The sequence below is a fragment of the Rosa chinensis genome, chromosome 1 (genome assembly GCF_002994745.2).
Source record: "Rosa chinensis cultivar Old Blush chromosome 1, RchiOBHm-V2, whole genome shotgun sequence".
Lineage (NCBI taxonomy): Eukaryota > Viridiplantae > Streptophyta > Magnoliopsida > Rosales > Rosaceae > Rosa > Rosa chinensis.
Window position 1 is genome coordinate 37,532,228 of NC_037088.1, and position 21,162 is coordinate 37,553,389.

General features: G+C 38.4%; 2 protein-coding genes and 1 long non-coding RNA gene across 3 annotated transcripts; all 3 read right to left on the reverse strand.

Moving 5' to 3' along the window:
- Positions 1 to 1,098: 1,098 nt before the first annotated feature.
- On the reverse strand, positions 1,099 to 5,480 carry LOC112187613 (putative receptor-like protein kinase At3g47110). The gene is made up of 3 exons (XM_024326496.2): positions 2,702 to 5,480; positions 1,597 to 2,079; positions 1,099 to 1,451 (listed from the first exon to the last, which is right to left on the reverse strand). The coding sequence occupies exons 1-2, from the start codon at positions 5,385 to 5,387 to the stop codon at positions 1,604 to 1,606; spliced, it is 3,162 nt and encodes a 1,053-aa protein (XP_024182264.1). The 5' UTR covers positions 5,388 to 5,480; the 3' UTR covers positions 1,099 to 1,451; positions 1,597 to 1,603.
- Positions 5,481 to 11,496: 6,016 nt separating this feature from the next.
- Positions 11,497 to 12,479, reverse strand: LOC112166160 (clathrin light chain 2-like). The gene is made up of 2 exons (XM_024302936.1): positions 12,412 to 12,479; positions 11,497 to 11,818 (listed from the first exon to the last, which is right to left on the reverse strand). The coding sequence occupies exons 1-2, from the start codon at positions 12,477 to 12,479 to the stop codon at positions 11,497 to 11,499; spliced, it is 390 nt and encodes a 129-aa protein (XP_024158704.1).
- Positions 12,480 to 14,356: 1,877 nt separating this feature from the next.
- On the reverse strand, positions 14,357 to 16,537 carry LOC112181922. Its single transcript, XR_005804472.1, has 5 exons — positions 16,085 to 16,537; positions 15,880 to 15,948; positions 15,417 to 15,580; positions 14,715 to 14,768; positions 14,357 to 14,572 (listed from the first exon to the last, which is right to left on the reverse strand). It is a non-coding gene; the product is annotated as an uncharacterized LOC112181922 (long non-coding RNA).
- Between the last annotated feature and the right edge of the window lie 4,625 nt (positions 16,538 to 21,162).

A 21,162-nucleotide genomic window follows, 5' to 3' on the forward strand; every position in this document is an offset into this window, starting at 1 on the left:
GGACTCCAATTAACCGAGGAACGGAAGACTCGTGACTCTCAACGTACATAAGGAAAAGCATTGAAATCCAGGTAGGGGATTCCGAACTCTTTTCAATGAGTAATTTTCTTGTGTTCTATTGTTTTTAAGTGATGCATGTTAAGTTATGTTGTTTGGTTAAGTTAAAATGCAATGCATACTAACCAAATTGTTAGAGATATTTATAGCTTGAGAGCGAAGGGTGGCATTGACTTTTGTGGGTTCGATCCCCTTAACTTCCAGAGGGTTAGCTATGTAGGTCGTTTGAGTGTCCGCTCGAAATGACCGGCTCGGTACCTGTGCTTAACAAGATAGTGGACGCCCTCGCTACACTTACCTAGTTTAGTAATTATGTGAGGTAAGGTCATATAGTGGGTCCACAGAACCGGCCATTAGATAATATTTAGCGATGTGCTTATTTGAGTAACATGCATCGATTTTCGAGTTAGAAAGTGTTTTTAAAAGTTTGTCATTCTTTGAACAAATGGTTTCATTATGTTTTATCCTGGGTAGCCCAAAAGCTTATTTTTGTTTGTCGGTATTTAAAGCAAGTCAGGGTGAGGTCCTTATTGAGTAGTGAGGATGAAAGCTTACCCCTATAACAGTGTGAATGCATGTACTGTACACTGGTGACGGAATAGTGGAGGATGGAGCTGGGTGTGTAGAAATGAATTCGATAAACCTACATAACGGAATCAGATTCCGGTTAGTCCATATTTCTATTTCTTGAATTGTTTTTCAGAATTTGTCTAAAATTAGTTTAGACGTGCTTTGCTAGATTCATATTTCCCAAATTTTCTTATTCATATAGAATCTTGCCTGTTAGTTTTGGACGAACTATTTGGGGTTTAATAATTTAAAGAATTTCATCTCAAAAATATTTTAAGCTCCGCTGTGCGTTTATGAAAATTTACGAGTTTCTAAGACATAAATCGAACCTTCGATTTATGTTTTAGGGACACGTGACACTGTAACGTGCTCAAGCTGGTGAGGTGCAATTTGGGGCGTTACATGTTCATTACAAGAAGAGGTGCCCAGTTGAATTGGAAGTGATGATTTTCCACTAATGCCAATGTTAAGTAAGGAACTCCTGGACTTGTTAGTGTCCATTTACATAAGTGTCCATTTACATAAAACAAAACAAAACTATAGCTATGAATTGGACTGCTTTGCCTTCTCTAATAATCCTTACAAACCCAATTGGATTACATTGCTTATTACATATAATTAAGATACTAAATTGTTGGTCTCCACTGGATCTTAGGAGAAATCTACACAATAAGCAACTCATAACTTAGAAATCGAAATCATGCACTCACTTATTAGTAGCTACAACTTATTTCTTCAACACTTTCAGGCTATCATCCTGCCTTTAGACGTCTTCGTCAATAGTATAACTCACAGAATATTGACACCTCGCTTCCCATGCCATACTGTGTAAGTATTTTTGCACAAAAATATGATTATGCAATCATAAAGAAGTAAGGAAGAATAAATAAATAAAAAAGAAATGAAAAAAAGCCAAAAAAAAAAAAATTCATCTTGTTGCACACATCATAAAGAAGAAAATAACACCACCTATTGCTCAGCCTCTTCTTGGCCTTTTTTGACAGACGTCAACACCAGTGTAAGCATCTTTTATATGGTGTAGTTTCCTGTGGACCTCCTCCATAGACATTCTATTCCTTGGTGATTCTTCCGAGCATGCAAGTCCAATCTGAAGGGTTGGAAGTATGCACTTCCTTACATAAGTGTTCATCTTGCTTAAATTCTCATTGTCAATGTTTTCTTCAACTGCTTCGATTTCATTATTGTAACCACTGATGTAGTTCACTACATTTTGTGATGTTGCAGGTGCTCTCTCTTCTAAAGTGGCAAGAAGAGTAGGGTCTAGAATCTGCATCACTCTTTCTGGTATGGCCATCTTGACAAAGTTATGGAGGTTCAAACCCTCTTTAAACATTTTGTCGACAGGTCTTCTTCCTGTGAACATTTCCAACACGAGCACCCCATAACTATATACATCTCCTTGTCTTGATGGCTCAACACCACCCGCATACTCTGTGACTCAAAATACAATCAAGTAAATATATATATATATATATATATATATATATATATATATATATGTTAGTTCCCTTTGTACAATTTGGAATCTAACTTCTATAGTATGGAAAGTTTCTTTGTTGATCAGACTAGTATGAAAACTTTTTCATCATCAATGATCATTAATGTATGAATGTATTATACAAATGGATTCCATTTTTGGGTTGAGACAAAAAGTGAGATAAACTCATCATCAGTATCTTTTCTCTTTTTACAAAAAACATCATTTATGTCTTGCATTAATATTACAATCTTTGAAATGACATATCTTATCTTGCTTGCCAACCTTTACTTGGTCATTTGTTAGGGCTTAAAATTCAAGTTGGTTTTTTTTTTTTTAATTAAAATAGAGGATTAGGCGATATTAGTTCCTCGTTAGCGGTCATTGCGCAAGGCGCCTACCCTCCCCATAATAGAGAGGGGACCACTACACCCGGAGTTGTCATCACCACTGTGCCGCATTGAGCATAAGCTACCATGCTTCTATTTCTCTATTCTTTTGTCCATATTTCTATTTATCTTCAATAAACATGTAGATAAAAACATAAGAAATTATAATGAAGTGGAAGATTATTACCTGGAGCAGCATAGCCAATGGTTCCCTTTATTCCAACCGTGCTACTTTGATTTTGAGAGGAGTCTGTGATAGTTGAGATGAGTCTTGCTAACCCAAAATCACCAACACGAGCAATCATGTCATCATCAAGAAGAATGTTGCCCGGCTTCATGTCGCAGTGAATGATTTGTGGTTCACAATAGTCATGAAGATAACATAATGCAGAAGCCACATCAACAGCAATATTCAGTCTTTGAAGAAGGTTCAAACTCCTTGATTGGTTTTCTTTGTGCAGCCACTCCTCTAAACTTCCATTTGACATATACTCATAAACTAGAGCTTTGAAGTCATTACCATTGTAATCTGTGCTGGAGCAACATGTTAAGATCTTCACAAGATTCCTGTGCCGGATATTTCTCAGTGCATTGCATTCAGCCATGAAACTCTTAGAAGCTCCTTTCTGTTGAAGGTTGAGGACCTTTATTGCAACAACATTGTTTTCTTCTTGATTGATAATCCCTTTGTATACAGAGCCAAAGCCGCCTGATCCAATTTGATTGCTTGGGGAGAATCCTCCAGTAGCTTTATGAAGTTTCTGGTATGAAACCTTTGAAAGGAAGTTGATTGATGACACTGTAGATAATGGTTTCTTCTTTTGAGTTTTTTTCCTCCAATAAATTGCAAAGATGACTGCAAACAAAAGAGAGCATCCTGCGACTAAAGAAAATGTGAACTTTAGTTTGAAACCATGCAACTTTCTCTGCTTTGGGACTTTGATGGGACATGCTGGTAGCTGTAATTTTGAAACACCACCACAAAGTTTGATATTTCCATCCAATGATATTGCACTTGTGTTTCGAAAAACTCTTTCTTTCGGTACCTCACCCTCCAGATTATTGAACGAAAGGTTCAAATAGATCAAGAATAAAAGCCTCTGTAGGTCTTTTGGAATATGTCCTGACAAGTTGTTTCGTGAAAGATCTAGATACTGAAGACCTCTCAAAGAAGCCAATGAAGAAGGTATGATTCCTTGAAAGTGGTTCCCTTGTAGGTAAAGAAATTCAAGGCTCAGACAGCCTCCAATACTATCTGGAATTCCTCCGATCAAATTATTATCAGAGATGTCTAGTGTATTCATATTCTTCAGCTTACCCACTTCGACAGGCAGAATGCCAGTTAACGAGTTTTGCGATAAGTTGAGCAAGATAGAGAAGGAGGACAGACCAATGACCTGTGGTGGTATATCTCCACTAAGCTTATTGTCTGATATATCCATCTGCTGCAGATTTTTGCAGTTACCAATATTTGGAGGAATGCTTCCTTCTAATTCATTAGCGTTTAAGTAGAGTTGAGATAATTGGGTGAGGTTTCCTAAGGAAGATGGGATCCGACCTGATAATCTATTAGAATATAAATGAAACATTTGCAACTTTTGTAACTTCCCAAAAGAAGCTGGAATGGTACCTGTGAACAAGTTTTCTTCCAGGGTCAAGAGTATTAAATTATTCAGATTTCCTAATGTTTCAGGAATCATTCCCGCTATTTGATTGCCCCCAAGGTAGAGTAGAGTCAGTTGGGTTGAGAAATTGGCTACAGAGTTGGGTAAAACACCTCCAAAGTTGTTAATACTTAGAGAAAGCATCTCCAGATTGCTGCAATTTGACAAGGATGTTATAAATTCCAAATCATTTGATGAATTACTTCCTAGATTGTTGACCTCGAAGCTGAGCCACTGGAGATTGGGAAAATTTCCAAAACTTGCGGGAATTTGACCAACAAAATTATTTTCTCCAGCATCAAGTATCTGAAGCTGAGAAGCATTGGAAAATGAAGCTGGGATTTGGCCTGAGAATTCATTGACACCAAGATATAGTTTTTGGAGATTAGCCTTGTTCTCAGGTGGAATACTGCCCTTAAATTTATTAATTGGAATTGAGACGACGTTCATAGATGATATGTTAAAAAGGGAGGGAAGGATCAAACCAGAGAGATTATTGATACCAATTGCAAACATTGATAAGCTTCTCAGTCGGCCTAGCACCTCTGGAACGGTACCCACCAAATTGTTCTCTTGTAAGGAAAGGTATGTGATTGATGAAAGATTTCCTAGGGAAGGTGGGATGCCTCCTGTCAGATTGTTTCCCGTAATATCAAGATACACAAGCTTCATCAATGAGCCAATCTCTAAAGGAATTTTGCCTGTAAGGCGGTTTACCCCAATGCCTATGTATCTTAATTTCGAGCAAAAGGTCAGGTTGACTGGAATCCCCCCCTCCAACTTGTTGAAAGTTAGATTGAGACGTCGCAGTCGGAACAAATGATCAACTTGTTGAGGAATGTTGCCAAAGAAGCTGTTGTTGTAAAGGATGAAGATCCTGAGAAAGGAGAGGTTGCCAATGTATGGTGATATGGTTCCATGCAAATCAGCGTCTGGTAGGTTCAAGGACGTTACTCTTTGATGCCTTCTGCCGCAAGTAACTCCCTGCCATTTGCAGAAGTGGACGGAGTCATTCCATGAGTTCAACAGCCCATCTGGATCTGTGGCTATGCAATCTTTGAATTTCAGCAAAGCCAAGTGATCGGTTTCATTGCTCAATGCATTTGCAAAGATGGTAGGTTGGAAAAGGTTGGTGAGAAGAAAAAGGGCAGTCATGACATTAAGGTAGGTAGACCAAAATGCACAGAAGTTGAGCATATCAAGCTCCATTCAGTTTGCTTAAGCAGCAGGAAGCAAGGTGTAGTGCAAAGTTGAACTTTCAAGGTGTGGTGTTTAACATCGTTTACATGTAGCAAAGTCTTCGACTATGGCCCATTTATTATCAGTGTTGATCTCACCATTGTGTTAGTGCATATATAGGCGTTGGCTCGTCGATCAGTAATCACTATTCGATCACTGGATCAATTTAGTGGGGTGATGAATCAAGACTAATGACTTGAATTAATTGGACTGAGGATGGTGACATGAATATTTGGTGGTGGAAGATACTTGGAAAGCAGTCCTGCACTAATTAACTAATGGAGTTCTGGCTATCATGGAGCCTACCAGCCTGTCTGCCACCCACCCATTTCCTACGGTGAGAAAATTTGGATAAACCTTGGAATTCAGAGACTAGCACTAAACCTTTTACAGGGTGGACTCTACTACAATATATTTTTGAAAGAAAAAAAAATGGCGCGTGAATATCATTTTTCGTAAATATTTACTCACTATTTAGATTTTTATTTTGGTCAAACGATCATTAATTACATTTTATAATTTATATTACATTTTGTTTAATCATTTACATGTTTATTCATAATTATTTTATTTAAAATTTAAATTAAGACAAATTAAAATTTGATATGTGGATGCACTGGGACCATTAAAACCATTCTTGTTGAAATTAACCGAAACCAAATTGACCGAAATGGTGCGGTTTCTGTTTTATAAACTGAGAAACCTAAATCATCATTTTGGTGGGTGCAAGGAATTAAAAAAGAAATGCAAAGGAAATTAAAAGGATAATTCATTCATTGTTGCTCATCCCAGAGCTGGTTCATACATATATGGTTATAGTCCATTCAATCTCATGGTAACTGTCACGCCCTGAATTTTGAATAATCAATTCAAAGTCCGAAACATGAATGATAACAATTATAAATAACGTCCTGAATTTTTTTTCTCTCAACAATCACACCTCTCATTAATACAATAAACCAAATCCTCAAGTTATCTATTACAGCACACTCTCACCAATCAAATTGTAAGGCTCAAATGAGCTTAACTCACCTCACTATTATAATTTCTGTAAAACTATAACAAATACTCTAATCCGCACGATCACTGCCCTGATTCTCCTGACCTGCAGGATTACCCGCTACACAATTTGAATAGTGTACCGGGATTGCAACAACACCAAACCTGGTAAGCTTTTGACAGCTCGTATGAGTAAACAAGAAGGAACTGTTGATTTATTAAATTACAATTCTTACAACTCAAGTAAAAATTCAACAGTATTACGTTTGCAAAGAGACATCAAACCATTCATGGAAAACCACAAGGAATACATTTTCACTATCCTCAAATCACAATACACCACACTGGTCCTACAGACACCCAACTCCGGTTAATAATAACAGTCGAACTTCGGACACCCCCGTCCTCAGAACAAAATACTTCGGTTAATAATAAACCGTCGAACTTCGGACACCCCCGTCCTCAGAACAAAATACTTCGGTTAATAATAAACCGTCGAACTTCGGACACCCCCGTCCTCAGAACAAAATACTTCGGTTAATAATAAACCGTTGAACTTCGGACACCCCCGTCCTCAGAACAAAATACTTCGGTTAAAAATAAACCGTCGAACTTCGGACACCCCCGTCCTCAGAACAAAATACTTCGGTTAATAATAAACCGTCGAACTTCAGACATCCCCGTCCTCAGAACACAAACACTCCGGTTATCCTTAACCGTCGAACTTCGGACATCTGTCCGCATAACCCTACATTCTCCACTCTATACCTCCTCCAATATAAATCATGAATATCAACAAGAACTCATCAATCATGTTCATCAAATATAAATATGGTACGTCACATCTCAATCCAAAATAAATAAATCATCACCATTTCACATTCTTCAATGTCACACCAATTCGTATATAATCACGTAAATATATATATACGAAATCACCCACTCAGGAGTGACCACTAATACCAACTATAGTTCACACAAGAAAATCGGGAAATTCATTTTGTATAAATAAATCATTTTACTTACCTATGGACCGTAGTAGATCAAGTCCATATGATTTAAAACAAAAATTTATTCCATAAATATTTTCACACAATTACCACAGAAAATAAAGTAATTAAAGGTACTCGGTTCGTAATATGAACCACGTGAGGTTTACTCACCTTGATAATCCCATTGCGTCTTCTTAACAGCACAACCACGATTTTACGAAACTTCCGCCAAATCATCCCGTCGATCACCTAATCCAATATGATCTTAACTTAGCCAACAACTCATAAACAAAATTAAACGACGATCCAACGGTCAGATCGAAATTATATGATGATCCAACGGTCAGATCCACACGGATCGCCCTTAGGATCATCCTCCAAAATTATCACGAAGATCCAACAGTCGGATCTTCCTGAATCTTCCTTATAAACATCTCCACAAAATTTCATGAAAATCCGACGGTCGGATTCTCACGAATCGCACTCCGAATCACTATTTAGCAATTATACGAAGATCCAACGGTCGGATCTTCGCCCATGACCACATATGGTCACCCCATATCTGAGATACCCTTTTTACTGAGTTGCATGAAATTCCTTATGGTTACCGTTCGCGGTTATAATTTTAACGTTTAGGGGGTGGTTAAAAATTGACTTTTTGTGAGTTAATAATTTGAGAAAATTTCCTTCATGAAAGTTGTAGAGGGCGTTAAACCGAGCGCGTGCATATGTGGTACGTAAAAATCGGAGTTCGTATGCAAAAGTTATGAGTGAATTACGAAAATTACTGTTCATGGTAAATTTTTGATATATAGGGAAAGTTACCCGGGTAGGTTTCCAAAACCGGAAACCCACCCCTCTTTCTCTCTCCTCTCCCCCGACTCTCCCCCTTTCTCCTTCGGGTTTTCTTCCTCCCTCCGATTCCTCACTTTCCGGCCACCATCCGGCGTGCAACCGGTCACCACAGGGGCGCCTCAACCCGCTCGTGATACCAGTGACCTGGGATTGGAGAGTTTTGGCCGTGAAAGCCCGGATCGAAGCAAGAAGTGCTCCGGTTGCAGTTTTGGGATTTTGCCGATTCCCAGCCATTCCGGCCACCATATTCCCATCGAAGGTTCGGTTTTTGATGGAGATTATTTCCCCTAAGGTGGTTCATTCCAATTTGTATTGTAGAAGTCGAATTGACAATTTTTCATTTCTAGGGTACTTGAAGCTTCGGGGCTTTCCTTCACCTGCTTGATTCGGCCACTTCGAGGTAAAATTGGATGATGTTGTAGTTTGGAAGTTGATTGGGCTTGTTGTGTAGATGCTAGTGCCGGAGTTTGGTGGTCATCGGAGGAGGTCGCCGCCGGCGCGTGGGGAGGTAGCGCTTGGAGGCGCGTAAAGCAGTGTTTTAATTGTCGTTTTAACCCCCATATACTCTATAACGATTGTAGAATGTAATGTATGAAGTTTGGTGGAAATTGGAGGAATTACGAATTGTGTTTAATTGATTAATTAACGATTTATGTGAATTCGATCGCCGGAATTCTTTCGAATTCACTCTAGAATTTATTTATCGATGATTGAATATGGATGGAGTATTAAGGATGGAAATTGTAGAGGGTTGAGGAGTCGGATGTTAGGAAGGGGGATGTTTTAAATTTCCAATTAAGTATCGTAAAGTTAAAGTTCCGTCCTGTGAATTATATATTTATGATTGTTATTCGTACAGGACGAGAGGAGTCTCCATACGAGGAGAATCACGAGCGACGTCAGGATTGACCGCATATTGTGAGTGGACCTTTGATTTTAATTGATGCATGCAAATTATATTCCGCAAGTTTTGAGTTTATCGATTTATCAATTTAATTATCGAGCATTTTATTTTGGTTTGGATTATTGAATGATTTATTGGTTTGAACTTTTGAATTTAGATTCATTATGCTCGATTTGAGGATTTTGATTTATGCGGATTCGGAAATCTATACTTATTTATACCCTATTTATATTTGAACCTGAGATGAGCTTGGCGTGCGGGGTCACGTCTTTATTCATTGGATTCCGATTTTTCGAGATAAGTGGGGAAATTTTACAGATTTACTGGCTTTTGACGATCTTCTTCCTCACCATACGCGGGTCATGTGAATAGGTCTCCTCCTCACTTACTTTGTGTTTGTGAGTGGCAGTGAGGTAGCTTTCTCCTCCTCACGTGGGTGGTAGTCGAGGTGATATTCTCCTCCTCGCACAATCTATGTGTGAGTGGTAGTTGAGGTTATTAGTTCTCCTCCTCGCACAATCTATGTGTGAGTGGCAGTCGAGGGTAGGTTGAGCCTGAGGGGCTCCATTCCCGTATGGTGAACCCATTTTCCCCATGTTCTTTTGTTGTTGTTCTTGACTAGCGGGGCTAGTCGGTTTTTTTTTTAATTATTGCATGCATCGGGAGTTTTATTGAGATAAATGTGGAAAAGTATAAAACCCTTTTTCTTTCAATTATTTATTTTTGTCCACTCACGCTAACGTTTTTATATACTTTTCCCTGGGCCCTTCGGTTTCAAATGCCCAGATTGCAGTATTGTTGCTCGGTGTACGAGTGTGAGCCATAGTGACCGCACCTGCTTCCGCCATCACCTTCCGTAGGTTACCTGTTTAACCTACTGCACTCCTTGTCTATTTATATTCCTAGAATGCTCTGATTACTAAGGGATATGTAACCCAAACTTGTATGTATTATATTTGAGGTCTATGACCTAACTTTGGTGATTGTAGTAACTTGTACCCTTTGGAGATTATGTATGATGATATTAGCTTTGGGATGATTGTTTGAATTTGGGAGCAGGGTGGCTCCAGGAGTTGTGGTTGGATAATTAGAAGTGAATTTTGGTTTTCCGCAGGTTTTTGGGGTAACCATTTTTAAGGGAGGTTATGCCGAAATTTTTGGTAAATCTCCTTTAAAGGTGGGTCCCGCAGGGCCACTTCGGATTCCAGGGTGGAATTCGGGGTGGGTCTTGTCAATTATACTTGGGTGTGCAGATCATATCTGGGGATTAATGGGCTTGGTTGATAATTGGGCTTAGGTTTGGGCCTGATCCCAACACATTTCGGTTAGCAATTAGTACCTGGGTCTTTCTAAATGTACCCAACAAATTTCTATATAGACCCAGCAAATCAATTTACACTCAATAAAAAAATAGAATTTATAATTACACCCACCACCTTTTCCAACAATACCCTTATTTTTAATTAAACCCAGCAAAACTCATACCAGCAAATCTCACCCGCCGACTTTATCGAACAGTTGCAATCTTTAAATTGCATTGCATGCCCTTGTATCACTCTTTTCTGTTCAACTTTCTAGCCTCCCACCTTGGATGTCTATCAATTGTAACACCCAAATTTAATGAATACAAACCATTTATGTCCTTTCTCTGGTAAAGGGGAGGTTATTTTATTGTTGTTTGTTACAGCTTGCAAACTTCCAGAGCCATCCATACTCCACATGCCTTTATTTATTTGTAGCTTATCTAATTAGAGCATTGGCTGATTCAATTCTCTACTGTCTACTTACATGCGCTAGCTTGCTTGGCATGTGGGCTATTTTAAACCCTTGAAACAATTATAAAGGAAAGTGAAATTTTGGTTTAAGGTTTTGCAGGAAGAAACAACTTAACAACTTAAACACAATGAACTACTAGGTACAACTAAACTGTTGGATACAAATAGAAAAAAGAGTTTTAAACTTTATGGTTTTTTTTGTTATTATTTTTATTTATCATGACTTTTATTGTCATTTAGTACAAGGATATAAATGTCTTTTCATGCAAAATTGATTTGCTGGGTCTACATAGAAATTTACTGGGTACATTTAGAAAGACTCTTAGTACCTACAAACTAAACTGATCGAATCACATTCACCCCCTTCCTTTAGACCCATTGTACATATGAAACACAAAAATCAAGAACAGGCTAGGTTTCCTGAATGTGCTCATTAGATGATGTTCCCGTTTAACTAAAACAAGAAAATTAAACTTCATAATATTGATCAAAATGCTTTGTTACTACGAAGATATATTGACTTGAATGTTGACAGAGAACTCCAATTACAATTATCAGGCAGCAGCTATAGCCTCAGGCGCAGCTGCCACAGCGGCAACTACAGCCTCAGGGGCAGCGGCTGGTGCCAGTGGCGAAGGCTTTAGGTGAGGAGGCATATTATGCTTCAATTTTAGAAGTATCTGCCTCATCGTCGAGAGCTCAGTTGGCTTACCAGGTTTTGGGCCTTGCACAACAACAATGGAAGGCTTCTTTTCTTGATCCTTCTTCCCTCTCTTCTTCTCTATAGCTGGCACCTCATTGGGAATGAGATCTGTAATAGCCTTCGAGTAGTTCTTGTCTGACTCAGCATGAAACTTCTCGACTGGTAACAAATATCTGAGAAGAGAGAAAGATATTGAAAACAATAATGACCGGAACATAAATCGCTCCTCGATTCTAACTTACTGTATCTTACAATCTAGATACCAGAGATTCTAAGACAAGAGATTTACAGTTATGGAAAATGAAATTCCAGAATGTTTAGTTAAAGAAACTAGAGCTCTAAAAACCATTGAATCCACCAAATATCGTAGTTAGGAACTTAGGATATTCAATACTAGCACAAAGGATAGAGAATTATGGTTTATCCATTTTACTCAGAATTCTGCAAAGCAGAAATGATCATTTTACTCTCCCATAATAAAGCTGTTGCACTTCTATTCTTGGTCCTGCATTGTTAAATTTAGAAAAGAAATATCCAACCTATTCAATAATTTCAAGAATGAGCTTTCTAGTAAATGAGTAGAAACTTGCGAGAACAATTTTAAGAGATTCCCATGAGATTCATTCACAATGATACCCCCTAAAGAATCCAAACTAGACCATTAACTAACAAGGCGACAGACACTTGAAAATTTGAAACATTCTCATAAGGGTTAAATACTGCTTACTCCCTATATTTATAAGGTTTCATCGTTTCAGTCCCTAACCTTCGAATTTCACCTAAAAAATCCTTGCACTTCCAATTTCCTCCCAATTGGTCTCTGTCGTCAAGCATGTGTCAAAAATTCCTTTATCTTCCCCTAAAAAGTCTATTATACCCTCATTTACTAAAAATATATATATATATATATATATATTTCTCTTCCTCACTTTTTTTATTTTTTTTTTCTTTTTACCTCTTCTTCTTCCGGCTCTCTCGCCTCCTTTTGTTCATCTCCTCATCAAGATGGTTCCAATCCACAGACCTTCAAGAGGTGAAATGAAAAAAAGAAATAAAAGAGAGAGAGAAAATAAATTTTTTTTTTTTAAAAAAAAAAAGGTAAGTGAGGGCATAATAGACATTTTCGGCAACTTTAACAGAAAATTTTGATGGCAGGGACCAATTGGGAGGGAATTGAGAGTTCAGGGACTTTTTAGGTGAAATTCGAAAGTCAGGGACTGAAATGATGAAACCCTATAGGTATAGGAAGTAAACAGTATTTAATCCTTCTCATCATATAGTAGTGGATTACCCAATATATATACAAACTTACTTATGAGCTAATGCTGAATACATGATAACTCCTATCCAAACCAATGGGGTAGGCTTGCCAAGTCAAGTGAAAAGGGACTCATTCTTTTTATCCTTTATACAGCACTAACACCATATCTTTTTCAATGATGGATTCCAGGGAAATGTTGTAGCAGAGATTCATGCACTGAACCCTGTATAGTTCTGATTACTACTTCGTTGAGTTATGTTCAAATTCTAAAAGGGATAAATTAACTTCATGAAAATAATATATATATATATATATATAGAGACCTAGTTGGAATAGTTTTCCTTGTATCATTAGAATATGTACTTTGTATCATTAGAATAGTGGAACACACAATTCTCTCATCAATCTCTCTCAAATCTCTCATTCTTAAACACATTATCAGCACTAGCCCTAACCCTGAAATAAAAACCAAAAACCCAAAACTGAAAACTCCTTCACCAATTAGCCTCACTGCCCCTAGCCCGAGCTAGCCTAGCTACCACTGCAGCCTGCCCCTCGTGCGTCCCTCGCTATGTGCCTCTGCGCTTGCTGTTGCCTTCCTGCTCGCCCGTGTCCCTGCAACCCTGCGTCGCTGCACTGTTGCCCCTGCAGCATCACCGCAACCCAGCTAGCGTTGCTAGCATGCGGACTGCCTGCCCCTGTGCACCAAGAAGCCGCCCTCGGCCCTTCTATCTTCAGCAGCAAACTCAAACCATCCTCTGCACATCACGAGCCCCCTAGTCCTCTCGTCGACGTCATCTCGCCCTACATCGTCTCCAAAAGTTCAAGAATTCAAAACTCAAGGTTTCAAGCTTCGAATTAACAAGTAAGTTTTAAATTAAAGTTCCTGCTTTTGAAATTTAAATTTCTTCTTCTTTTTCTTGGGGACTTGCAACCTCCGTTCTTCTACATCCCACCTTTCTTATAACGTGGGTTCGATTCTTTAAAAAGTGGAATCGTGGGGATTTACGCTATACGAACTAATAGCGTTCGCAAACCACGAACTAAGAGTGTTCGTGAGCATCAAAATATTACAGACTACGAGTGTTCGTAAGCTTCGGACTACGAGCGTCCGTAGGCCTCGATTTATGACCATATAAACATCACTGTTTCTGTCTAATCCAAATATTCTTAGAAATCGATTTCTTGGTAGCATAGCTCGGAAATCTTATTTATATTAGTTTTCGTGAAAGCATTGACACTACCACAAAACTGGCCTAACACCACCATTGAGAATGGTGTGTGTTGATCCTATAGACACCAATGATTGGTGTGGGGATAGCAATAGACACGACTTTGCCACTATTACTTGAATGGTTTCTGTTGCTGCCGTGACATATACCCAAGAAACCACCATCACTTTTTGGTGACTGAAAACTGTAGGCCCCATCACCACCAGCAATCTCATTCATTTTATTGGTGACTTTATTTTTGCATTATTTTAATATAAAATATGTGGCTCCATCTTAATAATGGTGATTACCAATATTTTAAATTTAAAAAAAAAAATTTACAATATCAATAATTTTTATCAAACCACATAATGAGAAAATAAAATTCTTGGCAGCCTTAAACCATGGCATGATACCAATGATCTCCTTATTCTGCTCTTCTCCTCCATGGATGACTACATCACATAAAATTAAAGCAAAATTTAGACAAGACAAGACTATTACATAGCCATAATATGAGATATCAACTAAAATTATTGCTGTGGAACAATTAAAATTCTGAAACACACAAGCTGAAGGAAATGGTTATATGATTACCTAATATATGTATGATCTCTTGATGAAACTGTCAAGTACTATCAAACAAGTAATCTGTCAAGTAGTGGTAACAACAACTTAAGGATCTCCGAGAAACATAGTTATTTGCATAGTTGTATACATTCCCAGCCTCAAGAAACTCCATTGGGAACTCAAAATCCATTGGTTGTTGATCCAAAATAAGAGAATGATAGTCAATATTAGATCCCACAGAAACTATGCAATGAAAAAACTGCCACAATCTATTGTAAATAACTTATTTAATATTTTATTACATAGTGGGCATGTAGTTGTTTCTGTTTTCTACCAAATTTAAAGGGGAACACCATCTGTTTGGACCTTAAGCCCCATTAACCAGTTAACCAGTCAAGCTATGTCAAAGAGAATATTTGACTCCTGGCTAGAGTTAAACATTAGCTATAGCAGCATAGCTGAAGGTCTAAACTAAGAATAATAATGCCTCTGTAAATGCTCAAAAGGAATAGCTCATGTCAGCCACTGCTCACTTTCATAGTATTCAAACTATTGTAAATTACAAACAATTATTTACATGTAGGGTATCAACAAGCAATAATATACAAAAGATAAACCAGTTTGCAAATAAGATGGAAAAAAGCCATATTAACATGCCAGAAGTGATATATCAATTTCAGACATGGATAACATATAAGATTTGATGAAATAGAAAACCAGAGAACATACCAGAGTAGCATATTGAGGTTGATGACGCCTGCTAGCTGTTCAGAGCCATTTGCAACATAAAGGTCTCACTAGATGCTAGAATTGACATTTGAAAATGCTCCATATATCTTGGATAGCAATTGAGATATAACTAGGGTACCTATACAGATCAATACTGGAGAAACCTACAAATATTTGAAAAGTAAATGACTTAATATTAAGAATGTGACGAAACAGGGGAGTGAGTAATACTGTAAGAGAAAGCACAGCTAATTTCACAACATATTCAGTCTGGACTGATAAAAGTACAAAAAAGGAAAAGAAAACTGACCAACCTAGTCCAACAGCAAGACATAACAGGTATGTACACAAAAATTATGACCTGATCTTCATTAAAGAAATTGATCCAGCATTTGACATACAAATGGCAACGGCAAAGAATCAGAACCTTATGTTTTTAATTGAAAGATTTTGGATGACTTACAATTGGTACACCCAACAACTCCTTTTTAGGTATTGATTCGAGTCATAGAAGGTGCATAAACTCACCAACCTGTGCAATGAAAAGGAAATCTTAAGAGTTAGAGTCAAACGTAAAAACCAATATATGCATTTCTGAGAGTGCAGAGACAAAAAGAGGAAAATCTTTTGAATTATCACAGAGAATATGCCACCAGCTAAAGGCTTACAATGTAATTGGTACATTGAGGACTTAATAACAGATTGCCAGCATCATATTAATGGTTTTCGGTTATCTCCTTAATGATTGACTCCCGCAGGGTGATGGTGAGAGTCAAAACAACGATAGCAGAATTTCAATGCAATTCAATAATAGGAAACAAAATCAGGTCATTCTCAACAACAACATCAAACCAAAGAAAAGAAATCGCGCATTCATAGCTAACCTTTAAAGTGATGAAATAAGTTGAAGGAAAGGAAAGCCGATCACAAACAATACGAAGCACGAAGTTCCTGAAAACTGTGTGCTAAGAATGTACAAGAAACAAGCACTAGCAGCTGCCATGGAGGTTGTAGTCCCAACTCCCAAGTAAAACCACGCTAGCATCAGAATTCCCAAATCCATAAGGTCAACTCTTTGCAACTAATCCATGTGCAAGCATTCAAAACAATGGAAGTGGAACATTGACAAAAACCAAAAGGAAAATCAGAATCATAAAAACCAAACCTTATCTCGAAAAACAAAATTCCATTATCTTTTTCCTTGTTTTGCGTGTTTGAATTAAGATAATTATGAAGTTGGGAAGTAGCTAAAACGATGACGTAATCATAAAGACCAAACCTTTGGCGGAGATGATGACGTTTTCGGTTCGGATTCGGCATTCTGATTGGGCTCCGAAGCTGAGCATAGAACTGGAAGCAGCACAGTTCTCCAAGCCTAAGAGGAAGTTGTACTACGAACACCAAATCTGGTGTGATTTGAGCGAGGAAGAGATGAATGCGAGGAGAGTGACAAGAGGCTAATCTGGGCTTAGATCCGCCAACATGCAAGAGCCTAAAAACGAAATCTAGAAACAAACAAACATAATTAAGGAAAAGAATCAATTCCCTAAAATTAAAAAAGAAAACCAATTTGTTGCACCTTTCGTAGAGATCTGAGATTTAGGTGAGACAAAGCCAACCGCATATAGAGACCACTCGTAATAAAAGATCTCGGTCGATGTTCTTGAAACCTTGAAAATAATTTGTTAGTTTGCTAAGCTGCTAGAGAGAGCAAGTGGGAGAGTTTGTTTCCATGGACTGGCGTCTGGCCATGGCTGCCAAGAGAAAAGAAGGTTTTTGGTCTGAAAGAACGAGTGTGAATGTACGAGTCCTCACAATCCAAATAATGATTAAAAAGAAAAAAAAACCAAATTGTGACCACGTGAAAACATCTTATCCACAAAATATATATTTTTTATTAAAAAAAATTGGATAGTCACCATCATCAACATGTTCCACCTCTCCATCTCTCCACCATTAGTCATCTGGTGTCAAATAATGTGGGTCATGCCCTTTACTATCTAAGGAAGGAACATAAAATCAAAGCTCACTCACCATTAACTCAATCGTGGAGAAGAAATGGTATCTATTGTCCACTTTTGTTGTAGTGTGACTCCAAAACTAACTTGTTCTTGTTTCATCTTTTAGGATACCGAACACAAACAAGCTCAATTTTGTTCCATTGGATTATGCATGCAAAAGGTACTTAATATGGGTCGTTGATGTCGAGATCCACCTTATTGCCTATGATTTATTGCATACAATCTAAAAGCTTTATCCTATAGAAACAGCTCCAGACCCTCAAACTGAGAAAGATAATTCCAGGGCACTTGCCTTCATGAAACGTCACTTGGATAGTGACCTCCAGTTTGAGTTCATAAATGAGGATAGCGCCATAAAGCTTTGGCAAGCGCTTCGCGAACGATATGGCAATGTTTGTGACTCCATCCTTCCGAATACAAAGGCAGAATGGAAAGATCTTCGCTTCTCTGAATTTGACACAGCATGCAATTTTATTCGGAAGCCCTCCACATCAGAGCAATGATGCGTCTCTGTGGAAAGACGATCACAGAGGACCAATTGATTGAGAAAACCCTCAATACCTTCCCTGTCTATGCTGTGAAGTCCTCTGATTTATTCCGGACTAATGTAAATGCTAGAGAGATCACAAGTTTTCAACATCTTATTGAAGCTATGGCCACTGCTGAAAGACATGGCAACGAGCTTGTGAAAAGAGAAATTGATAGGCTTCAAGATAGCCATCAAGAGCATCGTCCTATGGCTAGAGAAAGTCGCCATCAACGTCATGATCCATACGATCGAAATGCTCATGAAGGTAATCGCCCCAGGCGACAATCGCACGACCATAGGAGGCATGATTTTGAGGGACGAAGGGTTGGAAACCATGGAGCCAACGTTGGCCATGGTCATCACTTTCCAACGCCACCGGTCCTAGCGACCATGCATATTGCGCCAATGCGCTTCAATCAAGGGAGAATCCTCTTTATGGTGTCTATTTTTGATATGGAACGTTTGATCAATGGACCTGAATTTGCAATGTACCTAAGAAGGTAGCCGCATCATAGTGATCAAGACATCGAATACAAAAGAACTTTAAATCTGGCGATGAAGACAAAATGCCGCATATTTTTATTTAGAATAGTCTTTTATTTTTTCCAAGAATTATGTAATGGCAATTATGCCTTAATTAATAAAATGACTTATTGGATTAACTCTTTCTCACTAGGGTCACCTAATTAAGTGTGATGTCTAGGAAACTAGTTGAGATTAGTGGTATTTAAGAGAGCCTCGCTCCACCGACATCTCTTCCTACTTTCCTGGTTATATTTAATTGGAGTTACCGAACGGATTGAGTGACTACAATTTGTCTAAAATTTGATTTTTATTTTGGATTAGATTTTGGTCAAGAAACTTTGATGTAATCATTGGCTATTATTAATAAAGTATCGATTTATTTTATCTCATGTCGTGGACATATTTTTCGAACTTTATTACTTCAAACATATAAGAGCCAATGGTTTTCATATGGAAACACATTGTGAGAATGGACAAGAATTCCTTTGCATCACCTCTAATGACTACGGACATAAAAGAGTCTTAGAGAAACTTATGTGTTGTTCTAGTGGGTTGTATGCAACCACTGTTCGAATCATTGAATCCAATTATGTTATGAGAGATGATTTATGGGAATCCGACACATATAGGCTTTGGCATGACTGTTTGGGACACCCAGGTAGTGACATGATGATCCGTATATTAAAGACTTCACATGGACATCCATTCTTCAGGACGAAGAGAAGTAAGAATAACCAAATATTGGTTCGAGGAGAAGCACATGCGCCTCATGGCGTCACGATTGTGAAAGACTGGCCACTAAGGGCTGGCGCCGTCTACCCCCTACGGCCCCCCATATGGCTTTGACGTCATGGATTCCTATTTGACTACTCTTTCTACTTCTAAAGTCAATTGTGACTTCATGACTCAACCAAAATCCTTATTGGTTGTTTCTAATACCCATCATTCATTCTACAAAGCCTGCTCTTTAGCAAAATTAGAATCGAGACAATCCTATGCAAAGGACACTAAAGAAAATATATCATTCTTACACATAATCTAAGGTGATATTTGTGGACTTATTCAACCACCTTGCGGACCATTTAGATATTTTATGGTGTTGGTTGATGCATTGACACACTGGTCACATGTCATGCTATTGTCCACAAGGAACACTGCATTTGCTAAACTCCTAGCCCAAATTATTAAGTTAAGAGCTCACGACCCTAATCATCTGATTAAGTCTATAAGACTAGACAATGCTGGGGAGTTTACATCAAAAACTTTTGATGAATATTACATGTCCATTGGGATTGAAGTTGAACATCCTGTTCCTCATGCTCACACCCAAAATAGTTTAGCAGAAGCCGCCATTAAACGACTACAAATGGTTGCTAGAGCATTGGTTATTCGCACCAATCTCCCTATTTCTGCTTGGGGCTATTCAATATTGCATGCAACTGTGCTGATTCGTCTGAGGCCTACTGCCACTTAACCCTTTTTTGCGTCCCAGATGGTGATTGGGTATGAGCCTGATGTCTCGCACTTACGCACATTTGGGTGTGCAGTTTATGTGCCAATTGCGCCGCCATAGCACACCAAAATGGGTCCTCAAAGACAATTAAGCATTTATGTTAGATATGACTCTCCAACTATTGTCCGCTACTTAGAACCCTTGACAGACGATCACTTTACTGCCAGATCTACGGATTGTCACTTCGATGAGACAGTCTTCCCGTCGTCAGAGGGAGATAAGAACATAAATGTTCAATAGGAATGATAGGAATTGTCGTGGTCTATCCCCACCTGTCTCATCTTGATCCCCTAACCGTATAGTCTGAAATTGAAGTACATAGAATTCTTGATCTTCAGAACATAGCAGAATCGAGGCCTTATGCGTTTTCTGATATCGCTAAAGTGACGAGATCACACATACCTGCTGCAAACGTGCCTGCAAGGATTGATGTCCCTAAAATTAGAGGACATGATGCCACCTCAAGGAAACCTGAGCATGGTGCCAATGTCCCCTATATGGGTGACGCAGTGGCTAGGCTCACGGCTCTTGCCAAGAAGCGCGGGAGGCCCATAGGTTCGATCGATTCTTGCCCAAGGAAGAAAGCGAGTTTGGCACAAAATAATCCATTAATCATCGATGTGAATAATCCATCTCATGAGAATATTCCAGATTATGGTTATGTCCAAGAGACATCATTGGGGGACGCTTCAATGTCAGAACCAATTCCAGATAATAGAGAGATCTCCATGAATTACATTAGTGTACATAAGATGATGGATAGAAATTCTACTGCTATTAATGATGCATTTGCATATCATGTTGCAAAAGGAATTATTGAATATGATGATATTGAACCTCGCTTTGTAGAAGAATGTCAACGAAGAGCGGATTGGCCTAAATGGAAAGATGTGATCCAGGCTGAATTGGATTCACTAGCAAAGAGACAGGTATTTAGGCCTATAACGCAGACACCCCCAGATATAAAGCCTATTGGCCATAAATGGGTCTTTGTTAGAAAGCATAATGAGAAAAATGAGGTGGTTAGATATAAAACCCGCCTCGTGGTGCAAGGTTTCTCTCAACGCCCTGGAATCGACTACGAGGATACATACTCTCCGGTAATGAATGTTATAACGTTTCGCTACCTTGTCAGTTTGGTAGTTTCCAAAAAACTTG

Coding starts and splice junctions, on each gene's coding strand:
- LOC112187613 (XM_024326496.2), bottom strand. CDS start 5,387: ATGGAGCTTGATATGCTCAACTTCTGTGCATTTTGGTCTACCTACCTT. Junction 2,080..2,701: donor CATTGGCTATGCTGCTCCAG/GTAATAATCTTC, acceptor TTTGAGTCACAG/AGTATGCGGGTGGTGTTGAG.
- LOC112166160 (XM_024302936.1), bottom strand. CDS start 12,479: ATGCTTGACGACAGAGACCAATTGGGAGGAAATTGGAAGTGCAAGGAT. Junction 11,819..12,411: donor TTTTTAGGTGAAATTCGAAG/GTTAGGGACTGA, acceptor CTCTCTTCTCAG/ATATTTGTTACCAGTCGAGA.